Here is a 26000-nt window from a genome sequence, read left to right as displayed (position 1 = left end):
AACGATTTTGTTATATACAGGGTATTTATAAGATTGCAAACATTTTTTAGGAGTTGTATCTAGGAGAAAAAATATAGAAATATTCATTTCCACCGCGGCATTTTTTATCTTTTGATACTGTTTCTTACTACGTCAAAAGAAATAAACAATATTTTTGCTTACAAATTGAAATATGGTGAATTTAATTAAAAATAAATACTCGAATTGAAGTGCCCAAACTTTCATCTGTATAATATTAAATTAGGGTTTGCGATTTCAATAATTCGAAGACGATCTTTCAAAATACATACCACTTCGCTTAGTTACCTACCTAAACCATCAGAATATAATAATGAAACAGTAGGTACTACAAAGTGTAACACAATAGTGGCTATCAGTAAACGTACGCCTATAGCCTACGTGTGTCGAGTTGAGCCAATTGATGAGCTGTCGTCAACCGCTAGCAGAGTACATTGATGTAGGCAGGCAGATAGGCAGGTTTAATCTAGTGTAGTTCTGTGTATAGACTATCTAAGCTTCTATCTGTTGTTTCAGTGAAGTGTTAGCCATGACTGAGTACTCTACTATGATAATAGTGTCTTTAGATCTATTATTATTTACTGAGACTTGCCTGAATGAGTACTAAAAATTTGCACCTTTGCTTTGTTAAATTAAGAACATTGCCTCCTTTTAAACGATTCGGATAAAAGTAGCCTGTGATACCGTACCATTTTATCAAATTCGCTTCAGCCGTTTGGGTGTGAAAATTTAACAAATATACACACACGTGCTCAAAGTAGTTTTCCATTTATTATAATGATAAACAATAGATACAATAGTCTCTATATTTAAACTTTTATCTACTGTATGAGGGAGCTAGAAAGGCCAATGGTTTCATTCAGTAATATCCTAATATGCTATAATTATACTTTTAAACTGAAGTGATTCCTAGACTGATTTCATACACGTTTTTTTACATCAAAGTCTTCGACATTGCCCTACTTTCGTTACCACCTACATACTTTATGGTTATAACACCATTCTATATTTTATAATAACACCTATAATTTCCCAACTAACCAGTATATTAGCGTTACAAATATTATTTAGCTTTGCTTAGGACACGCCATGGTATTATCAGATGGAGTTCTGATAAAGGCCCGTGTTGTTGCGTGCTATTCGATGTTATTTCAATACGATGCATATTTATAGCTTTTACTTCAGTTATAAAAAAAGGCAGAAAACCACTTTGTCGCGTGATTTGGCCCGTGGGATATCCATCAATCAGGTTTACGGATAACTAGCTTTTGCCGGGGACTTCACTCGCGTTTGGATTGGAGACTTTTTGTTTTCTTCGTATGGGAAATCATCAAATAACTCCTTCCGCTTTGAGTTGAGAGGAACAGAATGTCAGAATTCTGTCAGACTATTGACTAAATCCCAGCCATGTACCTTCCTTCGCCCGTTGTATACCTGAGCCACGGTAACCCTTTCGAACAGTCTTGTTCGTTAAATTCGTGCTCCGTTAAAAGTAGCCTGTGTCCCTTTTTACTAGTTCAAACTAACCCCATACCAAATTTCATTAAAATTAGCTATGCGATTAAACCATGAAGTCATTAATATTAGACTTAGAGTATTTTAACTGCATACAATTAATATGTTTCCGTAAGTCCAGTCATTGCATCTCAACGACGAAAGCTTCTAACACACGTCTAAATATTAACTGAAAGCTTGACCCAGCGCAACGGATTACCTCTGTGCATCAGCTTGTTAGCTTTGTGTAATAATATACACGTTAATCCCTTTGCTGGTTGCCTAGCATCGAGGCAGATGAGAACTTGAGTACCTCTATTTGCTATAGAGAACATACCTAAAATGGTGTATTGCGGCTCTGCATGTCAAGCCTCGTAGATTTTTGTTAACTGTACGGGTTTGCCTTTAAATTGCAAAATAAGTTCCTGCACTAATTTATGTTCTGAGGATTTAATCAGAGAGTGTTTTCCGACACTTCTAAGAATGCCTTTAGACTAAAAAGAAGAAAAAATAGAGTACTTAAATTCTATTTTCTAACTTGAAAAAGGCGATCAAGTAGCCTGACCTAAATGTTAACTTTTAACGTTTTAAATCAAGAACACGCTAGACTAACACTGAACATATTAATGATGCCTTTTAAAAAGTTCAGTCTCGCACACGCGACACGCTCGTATGAAAAGATGCACGTGAAAGCAAAGTATACACATATCACCGTAGCGTTAACTTCCCCTTGAGCTATACATAAAAAAAAACGTAACGACTTTTCACAATTCATTGAAAACTAGGGTGTGCTCGTTATGACATTGTCCTTTCGTGCTTTCCTAGAATTCCTTTCCTTGTTCTTTTTAATCGGATCAATGCCTGATCTGTGCAAGCCTAACTTGAGATAATTGAATTGTTTCAATATGTATAATTAGGTTAATTTATCGAGGTTGCCTAGCGACTGTATTTCATCTCATCCAGATTTAAAGCCAAAAACAAGCATAACAACTATTTCTAATATGTAAAGACTTTAAAAAAAAATCCTTTGTTCCAGGTTCATTAACCCTAGAAAGATAGTCTGCGTAAAATTGACGCATGCATTCTTGAAATATTGCTCTCTCTTTCTAAATAGCGCGAATCCGTCGCTGTGCGTTTAGGACATCTCAGTCGCCGCTTGGAGCTCCCGTGAGGCGTGCTTGTCAATGCGGTAAGTGTCACTGATTTTGAACTATAACGACCGCGTGAGTCAAAATGACGCATGATTATCTTTTACGTGACTTTTAAGATTTAACTCATACGATAATTATATTGTTATTTCATGTTCTACTTACGTGATAACTTATTATATATATATTTTCTTGTTATAGATATCGTGACTAATATATAATAAAATGGGTAGTTCTTTAGACGATGAGCATATCCTCTCTGCTCTTCTGCAAAGCGATGACGAGCTTGTTGGTGAGGATTCTGACAGTGAAATATCAGATCACGTAAGTGAAGATGACGTCCAGAGCGATACAGAAGAAGCGTTTATAGATGAGGTACATGAAGTGCAGCCAACGTCAAGCGGTAGTGAAATATTAGACGAACAAAATGTTATTGAACAACCAGGTTCTTCATTGGCTTCTAACAAAATCTTGACCTTGCCACAGAGGACTATTAGAGGTAAGAATAAACATTGTTGGTCAACTTCAAAGTCCACGAGGCGTAGCCGAGTCTCTGCACTGAACATTGTCAGATCTCAAAGAGGTCCGACGCGTATGTGCCGCAATATATATGACCCACTTTTATGCTTCAAACTATTTTTTACTGATGAGATAATTTCGGAAATTGTAAAATGGACAAATGCTGAGATATCATTGAAACGTCGGGAATCTATGACAGGTGCTACATTTCGTGACACGAATGAAGATGAAATCTATGCTTTCTTTGGTATTCTGGTAATGACAGCAGTGAGAAAAGATAACCACATGTCCACAGATGACCTCTTTGATCGATCTTTGTCAATGGTGTACGTCTCTGTAATGAGTCGTGATCGTTTTGATTTTTTGATACGATGTCTTAGAATGGATGACAAAAGTATACGGCCCACACTTCGAGAAAACGATGTATTTACTCCTGTTAGAAAAATATGGGATCTCTTTATCCATCAGTGCATACAAAATTACACTCCAGGGGCTCATTTGACCATAGATGAACAGTTACTTGGTTTTAGAGGACGGTGTCCGTTTAGGATGTATATCCCAAACAAGCCAAGTAAGTATGGAATAAAAATCCTCATGATGTGTGACAGTGGTACAAAGTATATGATAAATGGAATGCCTTATTTGGGAAGAGGAACACAGACCAACGGAGTACCACTCGGTGAATACTACGTGAAGGAGTTATCAAAGCCTGTGCACGGTAGTTGTCGTAATATTACGTGTGACAATTGGTTCACCTCAATCCCTTTGGCAAAAAACTTACTACAAGAACCGTATAAGTTAACCATTGTGGGAACCGTGCGATCAAACAAACGCGAGATACCGGAAGTACTGAAAAACAGTCGCTCCAGGCCAGTGGGAACATCGATGTTTTGTTTTGACGGACCCCTTACTCTCGTCTCATATAAACCGAAGCCAGCTAAGATGGTATACTTATTATCATCTTGTGATGAGGATGCTTCTATCAACGAAAGTACCGGTAAACCGCAAATGGTTATGTATTATAATCAAACTAAAGGCGGAGTGGACACGCTAGACCAAATGTGTTCTGTGATGACCTGCAGTAGGAAGACGAATAGGTGGCCTATGGCATTATTGTACGGAATGATAAACATTGCCTGCATAAATTCTTTTATTATATACAGCCATAATGTCAGTAGCAAGGGAGAAAAGGTTCAAAGTCGCAAAAAATTTATGAGAAACCTTTACATGAGCCTGACGTCATCGTTTATGCGTAAGCGTTTAGAAGCTCCTACTTTGAAGAGATATTTGCGCGATAATATCTCTAATATTTTGCCAAATGAAGTGCCTGGTACATCAGATGACAGTACTGAAGAGCCAGTAACGAAAAAACGTACTTACTGTACTTACTGCCCCTCTAAAATAAGGCGAAAGGCAAATGCATCGTGCAAAAATGCAAAAAAGTTATTTGTCGAGAGCATAATATTGATATGTGCCAAAGTTGTTTCTGACTGACTAATAAGTATAATTTGTTTCTATTATGTATAAGTTAAGCTAATTACTTATTTTATAATACAACATGACTGTTTTTAAAGTACAAAATAAGTTTATTTTTGTAAAGAGAGAATGTTTAAAAGTTTTGTTACTTTATAGAAGAAATTTTGAGTTTTTGTTTTTTTTTAATAAATAAATAAACATAAATAAATAGTTTGTTGAATTTATTATTAGTATGTAAGTGTAAATATAATAAAACTTAATATCTATTCAAATTAATAAATAAACCTCGATATACAGACCGATAAAACACATGCGTCAATTTTACGCATGATTATCTTTAACGTACGTCACAATATGATTATCTTTCTAGGGTTAATCGTAGTAGGATCAGCTCTAGTTGTATGGCTAACAGATTGGAAGTACAAATACTACATCGACCCCGCGCTCAGTATAGTGCTAGTTATCTTGATACTTGCATCTGTATGGCCATTACTCAGAGAGTCGTCCCTCATCCTTCTGCAGACCGTACCAACACATATTCAGGTAAGATTGACTTGGATTCATCATAATTATTATTAATTCTTGCCAATAAATTATTTTACTTTTTAAATTTCAGTAATTATGGCTTTGTATTATGAACTCGCCTGTACTTTTGTAAACTTAGGTTAATGTGTTCCTTTCTAACCAATTACTTTCTTTCATGCCCAACCTTTTTATATAAGCTATATACTCTATGTCGTCATAGATCTACTTACTTTGGTAGTTATTTGGAAAGTAATATGTCAACGAACGGAAAAGCCAATGACGTCTAGATATCTGAAAGTCTAGTCAGAAATTAAAAGTAAATGCAAACAATAATATATTTATTTTCAGATATTTCGTAAATGGTATGCATGCAATCGTGAATGCATTTATTCAAGTATTTTACGAATCTTATTAAGACCTGTGATAATGGAATTGTTTTTATATTATTTATATTATAGAATTTTAAATAGACGAAGTAGTGATGTTGCAAAATGTTAGTAAGTTGCATGCTTAAATCAACAATCAGAATTGGTCAATACATGTGCAAATTTTTGGCGTAACATTTGCATTGTTCATCATATTACATTGTAAAATGCGGAATTCCTATATCCGTCCCATGTTTCCGGAATTTCCGTAATGTTTATCAATACAATGTCAGTTCGCTACGTTCGGTTTGACCTCATTAGTCCCGCGTATGTTTTGAGGTCAAAGGTATCATTTTGCTGTCAATGAAAAGTGCTCAGAGGTGTTTTTGTTAAAACTGACGTATTTTTCCGTCTTCAAAATGTGTTCTTGTAACTAAATCATTTTTACTAAGAGTCCAAGATAAACACTAATGTACTTAACTACATGTAATACATATTGCACTGATAGATAATGTTAACTATAATTCTCTGCGATTTGTCTGTCATTCCGAAGTCTAGTGACTGAAATTTATTCAAACATCCATCTTGATAAGTCTCGGTTTCAACCGCGCTTAATCAAACGATGGCTTACAGACAGTTCGATTAGACGTGCTATGATTAGAATCATTTCTACTGCGATAAGCCGGTCTGCGTTGCTATCTCCACTTCTCATAATAACGTGGCATTACGCTACAGTACGTGGGGTCAAGGAATTACCTTGTTATACTATACAACCCTCAGACCGTTGCCCGCCATATGCCGAGACGTTTACATACAAATTTATTTTCGACACAACTCCCCCACTTTCTACAAAGGTAATAAACACTAGTGGTACAATTGTTTGGTTATTGATAAGGCGCGCAGTATTTTCTGACGTTATTTATTTGTTCAGGTGGACGCGATACAGAGGCGTTTGTTAGAAAAAGTCGACGGCGTGCTAGCGGTCCACGAGTTCCATGTCTGGCAGTTAGCTGGTGACAGGATCATCGCCAGCGCACATATTAGGTGGGTAACGGGTGCCTTAAGAACTAATCTACGAACATAGCCGGACTTACCCGATCTTATCCGATCTCATCCGATCTTCAAATAGCGGATCTTAATTTCGCAAAAAGAAAAATATAAAGATCTTAAAAAGAGCTTTTATTATGAAAACAGAAACATTAAAGAACGGGGACATGCATGTAGCGATGTAATCAAATTGCGAACAAACAACACATATTTTGTGTAGCAAATAGCACTAACATGTGAATGATCGCTGCATTATTTTTTCAATTGAAAATTATAATTATTAGAAAGCCTGATCAATAGTATTCTTGAAGGTTCCAGATGTATACTATTCAGATAGACGTTCTTTAGCAGGTGTGAAGTGCAAAGTTATTAAACATTATGTCCTTTGTTCCAATGTCAATGGCAAAGCGCACACTCACCGCCATCGCAATCCAGGACTAATAAAAACAGTCATATTCTATTTTCAAACTCCCAAGAATGACTTTGTGTACCAAAACATTTTCCACTTGATGCAATGAAGATTTCCTTTAAATTTCGGATAATAACTTTGAGGAAGCAATCATAAATCTTTTTACAGTAATTTAAATCACGTCAACCTCCTTGAAACGTTTTCTTGGTAATTCCCCGAAACTCTTTGTTTCAAACTTCCACATATTCAGTTTTCGTGATTACTTACTTTGTCTTCGTAAATATCTAGGAAGTGTAGTAGTACTTCTTGATCCAGCGAAGAAATTATGTTCTATGTGACTAGGTATTATGAATATATAAATAGAGTCTATTATTTTTTACTGAAATACTTTTAAAGCACACGTCATTGCCACAATTAGTAGATTTATCAAAATATTAATTATTGCCTACGAAAAAAAGGTAGAGTTATCTATTCTACCAATAGAGCATCAGATTTCGATCTGTCAATATCATTATCAACTGAATGATGGATGGCATTTTTTATGTTAGCTTTAGAGTTTTTGGGCTTACAGTAAATTGATATGGATGCGATATTAATTAGTCTCCACAATATTTAAATGACGTGTACCTCACAAATAATTTTCAATTACTGCAGATAACTCTTCTTGTTTAAAAAAAAACATTGACCATCGTCCTTGCCCACTTGCCAATTGGCTTTTTCGAAACCATTTTTGGAGTTTATTTTCTGTTTAAAATTGCACAAACGGGAACAATATCTGACCGCAAAATTTTAAAATACTCTTTGTATAAAAAAAATATTATACTAGTATTATGAATTACCTATTGTAATTACATATTGCGGTAAAACACTAGCTTTCGTGTTAAAAATAAATACTGCGATTGATATAAATTACGTGACAAAAAAATGTAGGCGAATGCAACACTATCAATCATTGTTAGTCTTTATTCCAAACGATTAAGGTTGGTTTTCGTTATTGCAATGCATACTTTTTTAAAGAAATGTTGGCACGAATTGTTATACAGCCTATTTAGTAGAATAATTGGGAACTACAGCAATTGAGGTTAGGTAGCACGTGAATGACACTAAACAAAAAGTTTGTGGCGGTTTTATAGGACCCTTGCATTTTGAAATGTTCATTGTTGAAATGAAGCCTAAGTTTTGTAGCTTTCGAAAGAGTTGGTGTTAAAAAAGGTTTTTATTGGTTTCCTTAATTAGTTTACAGCATAATACAGTCTGGGGGTCCTTAGTGTTCTGAACGTTGAACTTTTACGCTTTTGTTAAATTTTTCCTGAAAGTCATACCTTATTATTTTGGTCGCCTTTTATAATTACCGTTTATGACACTCATCTGATTCAGTTCCCACTTGGAACTAACAAAACATTGTGCAAAACAAAAGTATATTATTATCACCACCAAAAATTAAATGATAAATATTTACAAAGCTTCCACACAAAACAAAGAAAACTCAATGATATCACTCATGTCAATATTTAGCTACCAAAATGTGAATTCAATGTTACGTATACGTTTTAGCGTGCAAATCAGAACCAGTCCAACAAGTGGGTCAAGTACAGAATACACGGTACGGACGTTAAACGCTATTTATCTAAACATTTGAAACTTTTCCTTCACTCCATGGTTCGTTATGCGTTATTCTGTCATTTGTTCGCGTCAATAACTTGATAAGCAAAGCCTTTTAATGTGACCAGATAAGGATGAGTGTAAATGTCCTTATGTGTGTGTAGTAGCGTCTACAAATATGCATTTGAAAGTATGTAATTACTCTTTCTCTCTAATTTGACCGAATTCTAAATTAAAGGAGGTTTTATTTTATTTAAGTTGTTGTTGCCATAGAACAGATCCACCACATTTGTTTTAAACACAAAAGTTTTTTTATTATTTGTCTAAATATGTATATCCGTTGGAGAAATTTCAGCATGCCCGAACTGGACCCATGAACTAGAGAAAAATGTACATTATTCTTAAAAAATATAAGTAACAATTGCGCACTGACTGACTTATCAACAAAATAACATAACGCACTACATATAACAGATAATATTGTAACGTTATATAAGGAAGTGATTGTACTAATCATTAGTAACATATGTTTAGTTAGAAAGTATTTATACACGAGGATGCGCTACCATACGTGTTAGGAAAGTGATAAGGAATGTTTACGGCGAGGATGGTTGTAGGACCAAAAAAGTCTGCTTTTGCTCACTCGATTACTTCTACTTATTTTGATTCCAAGACAGTCAATCGTTTACCTGGGACACACCGAGCTTAAGCGTTTGGTGGTTGGTTATCATTATTGATCATCATGTCATGCCAATGAGTATCGGGCTTGTCCCATTATGTCGAGAAACATGACTTATCGATAGGGTATATTCAGCTGTAACTACTAAAACTGAGAAACACATAGCAAGCATCCACTGCCAGCGGACCTAGTAAAAGGCAGCTTTTCATGCAATCTTCACAAACTATTTAAGTTAAGCTTACATGTGTGAAATAGTAGCTTCATAATACGACCAAGCGGGGTAATATCGACTCTTCTACTGCATTCTGATAGGCCTCATAGACATGGAGAGTTAGTTTACTTTATAAAGTGATTTTAATTGGTCTTCAAACATACTGGATCTGAATATACCCGTCTATTTTTAAACGCAAACAACATTTTAGTGTTAAAAATAGACTTTCAAATATCGCATTCCAGTCGATTTTTCCCGCAAATTCGAATGTTACAGCAGCGCTTTAAAAATTTCGTTTCTTTTTTTTCAATACAAAAGCAATTTTCCAGCTCACCCGGTAATGTTTGTTTTTGAAAAACGTTTCTCAAATAAATTGCTGTTGGCAACGTCCCAATCCAAACTAGTCTTTGTCCCAGAATCAATGTCAATGAACCAATGCGTCGGCGCCTTTAATTCTTGACGCGTGTATGTGCTAGCGGCCTTATTAAATTATTGACCCAAACAAATAACGCTCATTATACATAGAGTTGATAGATGACTACTTCGACTACTCTTTTCTTTCTTTATTGTCTTATGTTGTACATTAACAGAGAATATGATGCTTTTTTGGCTCTTTAAATGTTAGAAAGCCAGTGCAAAAAGTCCACTTATTTCACTTTTCTTGATTTGTTTATTAGCAACATTACCTCATTTTAATTCTTTCCATTTCAAGTAGATGCCACTGACAATAGGATGATATTAATATAATAATTAATATAATATTTCCATTTTGAAGTAGAATAAAAAGTATTTGCTTTTCAAACGAAGAAATTACATTATCTTAGTTTAATTCTATGTTAGACCAAAAAATATAACCGAAATAGGTTACTTTTAATTTGTGTTAACGTATTAAAATGACGTTAGACACCTCATTACTGTGCCCTTTGTTTATCGTCCCGACATAAATGAATACGCACTTTGAACGTCCAAACTCAAATAAAAATGTAATAACGATAAGTCGCTGAATAGTAAGTACCATCGTACAGAAAAAAATAACAACCACATCTCGATTGTATATTTAAAAAGACGAGAGTACTACTAACGTGTGTTGAAATAACAATCAATGATAAATGTTCCTTTGTTTAATTATATCGCCATTGTGTGAGATTATCCATTGTAAAACATCTTATTTTAAAAACCTTTAACAGATCACGTAGCAAATGTTGTATTTTTTAATTTTAATTGCGTTTCGATAATTGCTTTATGTGCAGATAAGGAAAACCCATGATTTACGGAAAATCGTTTAACATTACCGGTTAATCGATTTACATTACGGTTAACTACGGCCATTGTGTTGTCGACACGTGCCTTTACAATAAAACGAAGACAATAAAGACGACGTTATGATCTATTTTTTGGGCTAACTAGATCAGAAAATCTAGGCTCAAGACAATAACTCATAGTTCTTAACTGCCACGAGAAATCATAATAAAGTATTGCCATCGATTTGTTCAAAAGATTTGATATGCTTTCTTTTATGTGACGCCTCTACTATGTATTCTTGAATCTTGAATAAAAATCTCATTAATTATGTTATTTCCTTTATAGGTGTAGAAATTTATCGGAGTACATGAAGATCGCTGAGAAGGTCAAGGAATTCTTTCACAACGAAGGCATACATTCGACTACCATACAGCCCGAGTTCGTCGAGTTGCCTCTAGGCGGAAATGAGGTAACTTATCACGAAATTATAATAGGGATGATGACTGGGTATAAAAAGACAAAATCTCATTAGTCCCTCAGTTAGATAATTGAAAAGTATGAGACACATATTTTTTCCTTTTACAGAAAAACTAGAATTGACAAAGATTAACTGCTTTAAAGTTTAGGAGAGGGGCTTGTGACGTAACGATATGGTAAAATTTATACTCAATCGTGACGTCACGCGTAAGTTTCATTCGCTGTAATTTGGTCAATTTATGTTTGCGGGACAAATTAAAAAAAAAGTATCCATTATTATACAAAAAAAACTACAAGACGGACACTGCAAAAAAAATTGACATCATACCTATTTGGTTACCCGTTAGTGATATTAGAAAATAATCTTTATGTGAAAGGCATTAGAATTGGTATTCGTTTACGCCAATAAGATGGAAAATTATAGCTTATATTTACTGCTACTCAATATTTTACTGCTTTTCTAAGGAACCTGCGTCACCTACAGCGTCCTTGCTATATTCGTTGAACCAAAACATATACACCATCTTACAAAACCAGTATGTAAATAAGTTGTTTATGTTTTCCTAGAGCCTCTAATTAATATTCTCCAATGAGTATTACGATCTAGATAACGTAACGAAATTGATTGTAAGCGTATTATCTGAAGGTTTTGCTTAATATTAATAGATAAGATTCCAATAAAACAGTTCGTATTACTATTTTGCAAGGCTTTGTAATTGCTACGTACAAAACATGCAAAAAATTAAATAACATCTTCCAAGGTTTAAATTAAGGCTATTCATTTTGTAGCTATATAGGATATAATTAGGGAAGAAGATATCTGATTGAGATCTTCCAGTATAAAATGGGTTAGGGACAAAAAGAGACCTTGCGGCAAGTCCAGTGGTAGTCGTTCCCGTGGTCTCAGGTACAAGGAAAGGGTGAAGCACTTCAGTGGTTTTAGCCATTAAAAGTCCTTTCCGCCTTCCTCAGGGCGGAGAAAGTCCACGAGGATTTCTCCGGGTCAAAAAAAAGGTCCAGAAGAAGTGGCGGGATGAACTTGATTCTTTTGTTTGAAACTGGCCTCTGTTACGCAGAGACCGAGATAAATAAGAGGAGGGAAAGGAGGCCCATCCCCTGGTGTGGGACTAATGGTTGATACTAAATAAATAATGGCAAACCAAAAAGTATTTACTGGGTTCGAATGAATGCGGAAAATGGGATCAGTGTTAAGACTGGGGCATGCCTAAGTTCAGCAGAAAATTAATGTAATTTATTTATTAACGATTTACTCACTTGTATTCATCGGGATAGCCCGACTTCTTTCGGATCCTATCGCCTCGAGAGCAAGCTCCTGTGTCAGGTTATTATTAAGGACTCCGGTTGGGTCCGAAACTAGTCGGCCTCCCCTGAAAAATACATATGAATAACCCATTATTTAATAAATCATAATTAATCCGCCTTACAAAAGTTATTATAATAATAAATTGATACAAGTAGTTGTTTGATACTCCCCATCAACTACAAATACGCAATACTTATGACATAACATAAACCAATTATGATTTCACTTCCAAGAAAGTTGATAAATTGGCTTTTGTTCGGCCTTTTATCTGGATAGGTAAACAGCAATGTAGTGTAACTATCTAGAACAATAGAGCGTACTACTATGACGTATTCAATTTACGATATTGTTATTCAACTACAATACCACGTAACATTGAATTGTCGAGATTTTCAAGTGTTGAATTCTATGTGATGTTATGTAGATTTAGTGCCAGCCATTAGTAGCTCCGTGTTTAGAAATACTTTCAAATTTGAGGTACTTAAAGGGGTAAATAATCTTGGTATGTCTTTTTGTCTAAGGTCTGAAAAATGGAACGCGGTTAAAAACTATTGTAAAACGAGTACCAAGTTGTTCATTTATCAAATGTTTTATATAAAAAGACTCATTAATAAATTGTGTGTAGTAGAAACATCAATCCGCAAAAATACTGTCTTTGACCTTAAAAAAAGTACTGCTCAAAATTGTAATTCCAGGAATAGCTTTTATAAAATTTAACCGTATTATTTTGCCTCACTTAGATAATAAGCGGTGCATCAGCGGAAGCGCCGTGCGCGCTGCACTGTCCGCCGAACGATCTGTGTCACAACGCGACGTGCTGCGGGCCCAACCAACAGGTGCGTCTCTTACCCGAAGACATTATCTAGTAACTAACCTATAACGAGGCAAACACTCCTAGCATCTGCTTAGCTATCCTAAGCTTCACCTTTCTATATCTTCCAAACCTTTTGAGAGGTTCACACAACGAATAACGTTAAGCCTTTTTAGCTGCTCATGTTTTAATGAGCGTTTATTGGAAATGAGAGGTGGAATCCAGCGCTTGCTATGAACTCTGAAGCCTGAACCTTGCTGTAGTAGAAACGAGACGCAGTTATACACATGGTAGTGTGCTGTCTCGCTTCCACAATGGTAACAGTCCCGCTTCATAAGTTTGTAGTAAAGTCAGATCACAATGTGCATAGTCAAAACAGATGTTTAATTTACAAATGTTTTGTTGACCCAATCTACCCTTATCGTAGTTATTTTATTTTTGTTAAATTAAATATATATTTTTTTGGATTATTGTATAAAACTATTATGTATATATTTTGTTGTAGTCGATTAGTAATACAGCTATAGGATTAAGACTGACTAGTCTTTTATGAGACCAAGTAGTTCTTAGGCTAATGGAAATGGGTGACATTCTTCAAAAGATTGTATGTGCAGCCTACTTAGTATAGTTACTTTAATGGACGATGTTTGTATAAAACAAAGAAGCTACAATAAAAGAGTTCAAATATAAATGTTATACCTCATGTGTGCTTGTCGTCATACATCGTGCCAGAATGATATCAAATAGAAACAATATACAAATGTTTGATTATAACACAAAATTCGCATGAACGATAATAAAATAAATTGAAATTTGACTAAAAATTTTTGTTTTTCATTTAATACCAAATTCGCATTACATTTTTTGTCCGTTTTATTTTTGTCTGAGACTCACGAACCGTTACTTATGATTATTTTATTTTTATGTTTTATTAATTATTTGTCAGTCACTTAGTAGTTTTATTTGTATTTTAATTACAGTTTTTCACTTTAGAAACGATAAGGGTTCGATAAAATCTTTTTCAAGGAGATGGTCTCGTTGAGTACGGACGATACGAACACCCCGACTGTCTCCATGGCTTTCAAGAATATTGCTGAAAACTAATGTAGAAATCATTAGATTAATTGTATTTTATATGTATAGAAAATATATTTGTATGACAGTTATTTGTTGAATCATAGTTGTATAATTATTACAGGTTTATTAAATCATAAGTGATTTTGTATTAATGCCAAATGTTTGTTAACGAGGCTGTGTTCATTTGTTGTAAAAGATTTATAAAAATAGTAAAATGTTTACAATTTATTTGACTTTGATTTCCTTGAGTCGACCTAGATAGCCTTTTATACTGTGACAAACAAAGGAAACTATCGAAGGAATCTAATGAACATTTGACTGCATGTTTCGGTGACAGGTTTTCTAGCTTTACACCCTCTACACTCTATGATGCAATTAAATCGGGAATGGGATATGAAAATAATAATATGGTGGAATGCTAACACAAATCCTTCATCCTTTTTAATAACACCCTTCCTTATCCTTGACAAATTTGTAGAAATACTAAAATATTATATAGGTCTTTATCAAAGACCCCGACTTGATGTTCATTATTTAGATCATTGAAGCAAAGAGGTTGCTTCTAGAGAAAATGAAATTGACCTTTGCCGCTAGTGCTCTCAGGATAATAGCATACTTATTATTCAATTGTCAAGTATTGGAAGCCTTGGTCAAATCAATAATGCATATTTTAAGGACACGTAATTGTTACAACTGATATCGATTATGAAAATTGCTCGATGGCAATTTACTCGGAAGTTATGAAAGGTAACAGTTTATTCTCTTTGTTGGTCGTTTTGTGTACTTTGGGTATTTTAGTCAAAGTAGAATAACGTATTAGCCTTGCAAAACCAATAAAACTCAGTAAGTTGTATACCTCCCTAACACTAATTTACTTCAATAATGCGGTTCAAACAAATTAGAAGTATATTTTATCACGACAGTAATTATTTGTCAGAACAATACTTAAAACACTTAATGAATCACTATCCAAACCTTCACAATACACTTTGAGGTAATTACACATAATTAGCAATAAACAAAACTTATTGTTTTTTAAATTTCACCACCCAAGTACGAGAATTCCACATTAATGTTTATTAGAAAATTGTTAGTGAATGTCTACCTACTTAGAATGATAAACTGCCGTATTGTATTTAAGAATAAATAAATTATTGAGATAATTGACCAGTAAATTATGTTCATTGACTGTAAGTGATAACTTTAGTTTAAAGTGACTGAATACGGCAGACGTATCGAATAAACTATTGTGAGTTACTATGGTGATTGATTTATTGATATTTTGTTTACTTTGTACTATTGTTGAATAGGAGATTCGGGTAACTTTTAAGAAGTAGGTATTAAGGTAATGTAGAAATAAAAAATCTGGGTATTTAGTATGGTATTTCCGGGCTTTATATTATGTTTAAGGGTTGCTGCTGGCTTGGTACGAAACATTGTAAAAACATTTTTTTCCATCAGCGAGCAATGTATTTCGCACAACTGTCAAATCAGTGAGCCAGTGAGAGTAATAAGGTCGTGTTTACGCACAATTACTGAAAATTTAATTATTTTTCACACGGAACACAATCCATCTTTCGATGCCTCATCGGATGCAAAATAATACAGAAACAAGTCAAACAAGCTGCTGCGAATACGTTGGCACTGCTTTATATCCGGCATCCTAATTTCTGAACGTGTAAAAAGCGATTTTTCACTGACTCATTAAAAAATCAAATCATTATAATACTGTATACATGTTTATTGAATTCCAGGAACAAACCTCGCCTTCCCCAACAGTTACGCCGTACCTCTGCCGACAGCGAACCATGGGATCAAGGACAGAATCTATGTGTTCAACGAACGGCGCCAACGCTACAGGCCGGCAAGCAACCACATGGAACCTAGAAGCTCTCGAGTGCGGGTTAGTAGAGTAACGATCATGAATCGATTACGATGGACCAAATCGATTGTATCGATCACTCGAGTACTCGGTTATGTGACTAATGTTTATGTTATGTTAATTTATGTTATTTAATTTAATTATGCAGTGTTTTTGAAAGTTTGGATTACTTTATGGGTTACAAATTTTCTTTTATTTGCTTTTGACTTTCCTTTTTCAATTCCACTGTATATAATTTAATAGTAAGAAACAGCGGTATAATAAGTCTTCCTACAATGCCCAAAGAGTACAACTGCGGTCGTTAGTTAATATTCTCTTGCATTTATAAATTCTGAGGCTACATTGTACGTTTGGAGTATTATTAATCATAAGAGCTATTTAATTTGTAGCTATTATCTTCAAGTGCCGACAGACGGTTAAATCGCGTAATTATAGGAATAGATAAAAGAGTACAATATTAGGTACCTACGTAAAATATAATATTCTCTAAATTAAGTTGTTTTAAATGCTTCTAAAAGCGCAGCTTTGTAGATTACAAGTATTATACTTAGGTTAAGATTGATGTGTTAAGGAATTTGGCAATTAAACAGCAGGTTAACTGTGTAAGGGAGTTTAATTATAGTATTTTTTTTAGTTCCCTGCTCCCGACGCCTATGCTGGACGGTCGCCTTGCTGTGTGACAGCCGGCCGGGCCCTACCGCGCCGTATCGGAAATACCCTAGCTCCATTATTAAAAAATACGTCTTCTAAAAAACGTTTCCATTTTGTGATAACGATTCATCTCATGAGCTGCTGTTGTAACTAAAATTCGTTATAAATCTCGCTACATTACCTAGGTATAGTCACTCATTAGTGTTACGCCATCTCACTTTATTAAATTAAGTACTTACATTACCTAAATTGTTACAGATGCATAAATAATTCATTATAATTTTTATTATATTGGATATATATAGTTATGAAATGATTACGTTAGCTTAATTATTTAATGCGTTTAGACCTTTTTGTATCAAGATTTTCCCTCAAATTAAAGGAAATTAATAGCTAAGTATTTAGCGGTTATGAATTCAATAAGATGAAATTAAAATTAAGTTTCCGATTGTTATGGGTGAACCCTAAACTTGTGCTAGAATGTGCAGAATTATAAATTAATCTTTAGATAATAATTATAGTGAATGCAAAAGCTTCGCGTGATTAGAAAATGTATTATTATTAAGGGTTATTCACAAATTATGTATAGAGCGAAATGTGTACTAAAATGACGTTGAATGCTACGCAATGTGAGTTATATTCGGTAATTTATATTTTATGGTGAATATGTCTTCAAGGCAAACATAAATATATTTTACAGCGTAGCAACTGCGACAGTTAACATAATTGTGAAGGCAGAAGTAATTGTGTTAATATCCGCCTATTTCCATTAAAATCGAAGAAAGGCTGAGAGCACTATTGTCTGACAATAATTGTTAGAGTTGCTGCGATGCAAAATATAATTTATATTGTATAATTTAAATTGTTCTTTTTAAAGTGCGCACCTACTTTGAATTCAGTATCGATACACTAATGATATTTAAATAAAATCTGGATTGTTCATCTCTGAAGTACAATATGCATATTAATCTTATGTTATTTTTATCTTGAAATAGTTATCATGGCATTATTTTTTATAATACAATAATTAATAATGTAAACTTAAAGGAAATTTACGAAGGAAACGAGGTCAATAAACTGATACACATCTTCCACGTGGATGACGCAATGCATTGTAACAATCTTATCTTTAACAAATATCTTAATACATGTATTTGATAATTGTTTAGTATTTCTCGATTATATCAGTATAAGGTAATGTGACAACCTGCTAGAATATATTATAAAGAGTTCTGATTAGATTGTTGCTAGCTAGATTTAATATGCTATCGAATATCGATCGTTGCGTCTAAAAATAGAATTAATTGTATTAAAATTAATACTAATCTATAGTTAAATACTTCTTATACCAATATCCTGTAAAACTAAGGGTGCCTATCATTTGCTCAAGATTTAATCGATGACAATCTCACTCGATGGTTACCGATTGCACATTTAAATCGATCGCCAAATTTAATCGTTTAAAATAAATAGATATAATTCCATTTCATTAGATGCTATCTGCCGTGATATTGTCATATAAATAAATTGTTACAGTAATTTGATCAAATCTAAATAAATTAATAGTTAAAACTCATTCGAAAAGTCTAGTATTTAAAACATTTATGCTGCCTACCAGAAAAGCAAATTTTAAGAGTTTTAGATTTACAATATTACTTAAAAATGTGATGTAATTTTGTAGTTGTAAGTAGTAAAGTAATAGCCGACAGGCTTGCATTTCAAAGAATGACTTTACAATATTTTGCGGGTAGCATTGCAATAATAACATAGTTAGATAATCACAAGTTAGTAAAACATAGATATTGCACTTACGTACGTCCTAAAGTAATGTTGGATTATTGTCACAAAGAGTTTTATATAAAATTACTATTTAAAATTGTCTTTTGTACCAATCTGTTTAATGATAATTAAAACATACTCTTTCTCGGAAAGACGAACTGCCAAAATGTTAAGTTCATTTTATTTTGATGGCAACACCATACCTTTGTGTGGCTACTACCTATGAGGATACATTGGTAATTTGCATTTGTCTAAGCTCTTGTCTACAAAAAACAGCACTAATTGCAGCATTACATTTTAATAAGGGTTTGAGCTGAAAAACTCTATAATAAAATTAACCGTTCCTCATGAAAGGTCAATTTAATGGAAGGCATCTCCAAAAGAAGATCGAAATCGCTAGTATGTGGTGCTCCATTTTTTTATGAATTGGCTTTAAGTACACAAATAAAATCAATAGAAAAAGAAATCAGTGTTACGAATTATTTTGGACTTATTTTATTTCCTAGGGTTAAGTTAAATGTAATTATTGGTTAATCATTTTTTTTTAATGGGTGAATGGAAATATGACTGATTTACAACGCGTGGCTAAATAGTCACTGCTCAAAATGAGAAAATACGTACGGAATACAGAATTTGTGTACTTTTTTTAATGTCTATTTTCCTAACGAGTTCCAGGCAAGGCAATAGGTATAAATAATCAGGACTGGGTTATTATTTATTCTCTTTTTGTGGTGTTGTACAAGAAGATTGAAAACCCGAGCAGCTTTATTTTGATGTATGTACACGATGTAGACAATTTAATTATTTCGAAATAGAACTCGTTGATATATTATTTGTATGTTGAAATTGTGGATTAAGTTTTCACAATTAATAAAATTATGTATTAAAACAATGCTTCGTGTGTATTTTTTTATTATATTCAATTAATATTGTCTGCCCCATTTAAAATTATTGTGCGTTTGTGCTATCGATAACATTATTTGACTTAACACTACTGACACACGCTTAACAGTAGGTAACTTCAATTCTACGAAGTACTTACTTATTTTCTAATAAACAATAAAATAATGATGCAGCAATTAATGTAGATATTTAAACTAATAATTACATAAATCACACAACTTATTTAAAAACTTACTATTAAAAATTAATTACTTTAAAATAATTAAGTATCTTACTATTTTCCATGTGTTCGAATTTTGAAACGTTACTTTTTCCTCGTTGTTCGATCAGCCATAGGTATTGTTCCGCCATTATTTGAATTTTCGTATCATATTTATTTATCGGATCGATACAGAAAGGAGGACGGAGCCCTCACCGGTATGAGTTTCTTGTCACCATTTCCAGTCTCAAATATATAGTATTCTCTGCCATTTATCATTTTAGTGCGCGTATTTTCGACGTTAAACTTTGGGTTTCTGCTGAAAAGCGAATCGTACGGTGGAGGCCGACTGTCATCATAGATTCTAGACTTTTTGTTTGACAGTTTGACTTTCTTCTTTTTCGTTTTGCCGCCTTTATTCATTTTGATTTTAACGTATCGTTTTAGGAATACCTGGCAATAAAATGATTATTTTTTTATTATGACAGGTACGATAATGGTAAAAATAGACTTTTAAGCATATAATTTTTAATTATGGATATGAATAACCATAATGATAACTTTTTTTCTTACGATATTATTTTAAGTTACCAGTTACTGCTAAACTACAGTACTAAAATCACATTTTTTCCCCTGTACCTAGGTTCTAGGAACGTGTGATTCTAGGAACCTAAAAGTATTAAGACAAGAAAATTAATGATAATGGATTTACCTCGCCCGCAAATACAGCCATAGCAATTCCTGATCCCGCAGCCATCACCACGTACGTCATGATGAGATCACTGTTCCTGAGCTTGCGGTCCTTAGACCTCAAATCGAGAGGGCATATCTTAGTACTTGGCAAGTCGCTTCGTTTGAGATACTCCAGTATACCGGCTTGGAATATTTTCGTGAGTCTGTAAGTATACATAACCAAGTGCCTATTAATAAGTATTAAAACCAACCTGTAAGTAGTACTGGTCTAGTACTGGAGTTTGCAGGCCAAGGCGCTATCAGAGAAAAAGTTTTGCAGTTGGTCTATAAACTCTTTATAGTAGAACCGAAGTCCTTATTGATTATCTGGGAAAATTGTAAAATAATGTCTGAGTATTATGTTAACGGGTAGGTAGGTCTTTTCAATATGATATGTATGAATGCATCCATAGACTGGAGCAGAAATTACCATTAAAAAAGTTGGTAGTAATACCAACTATTACAAAATTGAGAAAGTATATACAGCAAAGGGAAGTCTTACACAGGATCGAACAAATTTTTCAAATTGCTTCCAATCGGGAATGCGAAAGCCCGCTGTTTCTTCATGAATGCTTTAGGAGCCAGGACATAAGTGCACTTGTCAGACTCTTCTACATCTTTCTTGGAGTTGTAATCAAAGAACATGAGGTGATCCACCACAGTCTGTTCCTTTACAAGTACCGCGCCTTTCTTGACGTAGTCCAAGAAGTCCTTGTCGTTTCTCACCGATAGGAACCTCGCGTGATTGTTACTGATCATTGAATTTAGGTAGTATAGTTCGTCACCTTCCTGTAACACAAAGATTAATTCATATGCCTATTATATGAATGTAGATTTAAATACCTCTATAACTAAAGTTAGTACCTATCTACTATCTCATGAAAGTAGGTACCTACGTACAAAAAGAAAACATATATTTTGAATGCAGATTCTAGCGGAGACGCAACAAGATCTCAACCGTCGCTTCATTTCAGTAGAATCCATTAAATTACAGAACGATTTGGAGGAACCCATTGGATTATCTACAGACATCAAGTCAATATGATCGATATTTAAATATTAAGTAACTTACATTTTTCACAACATGTTCCACAGAGCTGCCTGCCGATGTGACCCATCTATAATTCTTGTCGTACAAGTCCTTTGGATCCTCTATAGCCAGAGTAAACTTGGACAGTGTTAAGAAAGCTGTCAAGTTTGCCGTGTAGAACGCCGAGAGCAGGATCATAAACAACCACCAAGTAACGAATAGTACGCGAGTCGTGTCTGGAAAATGAGCGTGGATTTTTAGTAATAAACATTAATAAGTGTGTTGCTTGTAAACGATAGATAGTAGCAGGGATCGAATTCTTCTGGTCTTCTAATTAATTACCAATCTTAAGGCAGACGTAGCTTAGCGTAGGTTTAATCATCATTTAATTGGTTTTATAACCCATAGAAAGAATCCATTCGATGCTATAAGTTTGGGTACACCGTACAGCAATGGGAACATAAAGACATCTATCGGGTTTTAACTAATCTATGGTAGCGTGGATTAATAATAATTACTATCGCCAAGTTCCTATCCATCACAGAGAATTAGTGCCATAGTCGTGGGGCACTTACCTGTCTAAAAATAAAGGAGAGAAGCAAACTATCAAAAAGTGAAGTTTTTCAACCATTCAAGTCATTGATTGTGACTGTAGTAGGTACCTAAGCCCCTATTTAGGTTATCTAATGGCACCCCAGTAAATACTAGATATTTTTGGACTTATCAGACAACCTATCTACCTCAATCTAATGTATTTAAAATGATCAGTCATCTACAAATTATCATTACATGCTTTACAAGCTCTGACTTTCAAAATAACGTTCGATGCCATCAATCGAACGTAATAATCATAATCACGGGCATGACAAATATTTGGAATGTCGATCATTAACGCCGTTCCGATTGATGATTACTTCCACATGTACTGACCAGGAGGGTGTGACAAAAAGTGATAGATTATGTAAACCATTAGTCACGATACGATCGACCACACTACGATAAAACGAGTCCGTGGTTTGATGGCAGACATAATTTAATGTCGATCGAAATATTAATTACACTGTACAAACACCGTCTGTGATTATGTGGTAGGTTGTACCTACCTACATTATTATTATTACTTAATATGAAATAACATTTTTTTTATTTATCTGTCCCGTCCTTTCTCCCGAGGAAGCGGGCTTCCAGGAAAACAACAAAGAATGAGAAGAAGGACAGGGAAAACGCACATCACAACACCTGCAGCATAACTGCTTCTGTTTTCCACGTTTTCAACAGTCTAGGAGTGTTAGAATGTTTACAATGTTCTTTATCCGTCGGGAGTGCCCGACTAGTTTCGGGGTTATCCTAACCGGAGTCCTTAATCATGAATCAGTCTCACGATTAGATTATAGAGAGATTATGGACTAGTAGACGAGTTACTTATTTACTAACTACACTACTTACTTGCTTCCGGTGACAAGTTGGTGCCCTGTTTCAAGAAAGCGCTATATACGAACCAAAAGCTGGGGTTTAGCGGGAGAACACCTTCATTATCTTCAATGAGTTTAGTTCTTACGCGAGTAAAGAACGTTATGCATGGCCCAAATGTTACTACCGCTGCCAGGACTAGGTACCTAAGTATTAAAGAAATCCTGTCATAAAATAGATTAATTTTTGAGGGAATTTTAACGCAATTAAAGGCAATTTTGAAGCATTCCGCTTCCATTCGCTTTTGTATCCTCAGATTTGAATGAGTAAAGTTTCGTGAAACCTATAGGTCCCAGACCTGCGGATTCTCGAAAATAGTATCTATTTAGTAAAAAAATATATGTCCAAGTAGTAGACAAAATCTTGAAGGATTGATAGACCACTAGTACTACTAATACTTTACCAAAACAATAGAACCCTTATTATTACTGGCACAAAGTTTAAATTTCCATACCAAACGAGCTCGTTAAATGGTGCAAGCAATCCAGAGCCGGCAGCAGATTCTTTTGGTCTTTTCAGCATCATCACCCATGTGCCCTCGTCAAGTATGATGGAGAACGATACTTGTTCTTGATACGGTCTCAATGTTGGGAGAAATGCCGCGGCCATATCCACTTTCTGATAACATATTAAAAAATAATTCATGAAAAAAAGATCACATTTGCTTTCATAGGTCTGCGGAAAGGCAAGCAAATTAACTAAAATCTAAGCTTGCTCGGCGCTTGCGAGATGTCTGCAGTTTCAGCTTTAACAGTTCCCAAATATTTAGGTACTAAGAATAGTGCAATCCATACTACCGTCATATTATACCGGAGTGGCTAGTGGTTGAAGTCATCAAGCCAAAGCCACTATGCGTTGTACGACACAAGCGTATGTGTCTATGTACATATGTATTTGTTGTCAATCCCTTAGTATGGGATTTTATCCAAAATACTTTCTCCTTGTACATCTATGTATAGTAGATAGTTACTTACGGTGCTATTCACGAGGCCAATAACAGAATCGTCGGGAACTCTTCCTCCCAATTCGAAGTTTTTTCTCGGCTCAACAACATCGTATGTAAAGTTAAACCTTTTCCGTAATATCTCCATAACAATAAACGCCACGCCTTTCCCAACAAGAGTTCCATTGTGATTTTCTATCCAGCTTAAGGGAGTATTCTGCAAAAACATTATTATGGCAGATGGTTTTCCAGGTAAAGCAAGTCCTGAAGGAGTTAGAAAGGCTCTGGGCTACCATCGTTCGAGAAAAGGTAACTTGAAATCTAACAGAAAAAACGAGTTGGCGAGTAATAAGCCCGAAAAATAACCTTAGATGGATGGAGGCAGATAAATAGTGTTTTAGCGATGCAAGACAAAACTTAAGCTTATAGAGCTCTCTGAACATTACTCACGTTATATGTAGTAACTTTAATATTTTTTCCATTGATTTCTTTTGCCAAAGCTTGGTAATTAACTTCCTTGACGGACACCGTTTCTGCTCCTTTTTGAACAAATAAAAATTTGTCAATTACCAAAGTTAAAAGTTTGTCAAACTTTGAAAATAACGTATGAGAGAAAGTTAAAAAATAGTGTGCAGTGATAAAATTAAGGTAAATAGTCACCAAACAAAACACCTGTAAAGTTATCATTGTACGGTACTTCGCAATAGGTTGCATTACATATCGACGATATAATCAATTCGATGCCGGCCATGGCATAATTAGGCTGTCTGTCGCCACTACGTCCGGAGGCATTTGGTGTTCGGCGACCGAATGGTGACTGCGACCGACGAGGATGCGCCACTGGCCCTCACGCTACGGGCCACGCTAATGCACGAAGGAATAATATTGACATGAACTTTATAAATCATCCAAATAACCGGGATTAATGCGCGGTTAGTCGACTAGGTTTTCTATGGGAATGGGAAAGTATGCATTTTTGTGTAACAAACTGAAAACCAATACTGCACATCGAATTTGGACTTTGCGACATATTATATCAAATGCGATTACAACGCAGTATGCTCAAACAAAATTGTCTGAACAGCACTCGGTGATCATGTGCAGGCTTTCCATTTTACTCAGTTGCGAAAACCTTAAAAAATCTCGATATTGCTCAACGTTTAATTATATTTCCTAATAAATATTTGACACATTGGAATGGAATATCCACACTATGCCAAAACCATATAATGTTGAGGTAAATAATCATAGATCGTTAATGGGTGACGGCATAGCGAGTTACTCAGTAAATTGTCATATGTGATCAACGTGTACGTTCTAAAAGGCTACTAAAGACGTAAAAAATATTATATTGAAGGAACTCCTATGGGTACCTATTGAGTCTGATGCAACGTACGCCGTTAATTACAATCTCAATAATGTTAGGCAGGAAAGTAGAATATTTAAACTTTTATTCGTCAATCAATATCTACCAATCATGGAAGTTAGCCAAAATAGTACCTACCTTCTGAGTAAAGCAAAAAATCAAAAATGAACAGTTCGACAACGGATGAGTACCTAATATAGCATGAAGTGTTGATCAGAGCGGAAATAAGCGATTTTCACTTGACTGTTTTGAATTTAAATCCTTAAAACTCGTTTACCTGTCTACTCATAATTTTAAAAAGCATAATCTACAGTTGCCAATGATCCTTCTTTAAATAGTTATGAATTAAAAACCTACTTTATGTTTATTACACCTGGTGTGTACGTGTACTATCGGGCCATCACGATAGTCGCCCCCATTATGAAGAAGCGTTATAGGTTAGCGTAATTTAAAATTGTTTGCCTACTATGTATATTGCAGTTTCGAGTTCAAAGAAGAAAATGTAATAACTGTTTGCAACATAAACACGAATGCATTTTTAAGTTGTGTGTTAGAGGTCAGTCTTATGAATTTGATATTTAGTGGAGAAAATATCAAAATCTTTTTTAAATAGGCCGTCTC

The 26000-nt window shown here is 34.5% G+C and overlaps 2 protein-coding genes across 3 annotated transcripts in view; one reads left to right on the top strand and one right to left on the bottom strand.

The window, feature by feature from the left end:
• Positions 1 to 19628, top strand: part of LOC113508517 (zinc/cadmium resistance protein) — a 32708-nt gene extending 13080 nt beyond the window's left edge. The window contains exons 5-10 of the mRNA XM_026891602.1: positions 5026 to 5198; positions 6477 to 6589; positions 11081 to 11204; positions 13277 to 13372; positions 16179 to 16327; positions 16941 to 19628. Coding sequence (XP_026747403.1) covers positions 5026 to 5198; positions 6477 to 6589; positions 11081 to 11204; positions 13277 to 13372; positions 16179 to 16327; positions 16941 to 16986 — 701 coding nt within the window. The 3' untranslated portion in view covers positions 16987 to 19628. The remainder of the gene's footprint in view (positions 1 to 5025; positions 5199 to 6476; positions 6590 to 11080; positions 11205 to 13276; positions 13373 to 16178; positions 16328 to 16940) is intronic.
• Positions 19629 to 19869: 241 nt separating this feature from the next.
• Positions 19870 to 25101, bottom strand: LOC113508513 (glutamate receptor ionotropic, delta-1). 2 transcript variants are annotated; one of them, XM_026891594.1, is made up of 9 exons: positions 24686 to 25101; positions 24464 to 24552; positions 24045 to 24230; positions 23525 to 23688; positions 23047 to 23216; positions 21643 to 21836; positions 21073 to 21359; positions 20551 to 20734; positions 19870 to 20291 (listed from the first exon to the last, which is right to left on the bottom strand). In XM_026891594.1, exons 1-9 carry the CDS (start codon positions 24762 to 24764, stop codon positions 20013 to 20015), a joined length of 1632 nt encoding a protein of 543 aa, XP_026747395.1. In that variant the 5' UTR covers positions 24765 to 25101; the 3' UTR covers positions 19870 to 20012. The 2 variants fall into 2 exon arrangements, with proteins under 2 accessions (XP_026747395.1, XP_026747394.1); XM_026891593.1 differs by having other exon boundaries at positions 24464 to 24747.
• Between the last annotated feature and the right edge of the window lie 899 nt (positions 25102 to 26000).

The sequence above is a fragment of the Trichoplusia ni genome, chromosome 2 (genome assembly GCF_003590095.1).
Source record: "Trichoplusia ni isolate ovarian cell line Hi5 chromosome 2, tn1, whole genome shotgun sequence".
Lineage (NCBI taxonomy): Eukaryota > Metazoa > Arthropoda > Insecta > Lepidoptera > Noctuidae > Trichoplusia > Trichoplusia ni.
The sequence above is the reverse complement of the archived record's forward strand: the minus strand, read 5'-3'. Positions and strand labels throughout refer to the sequence as shown.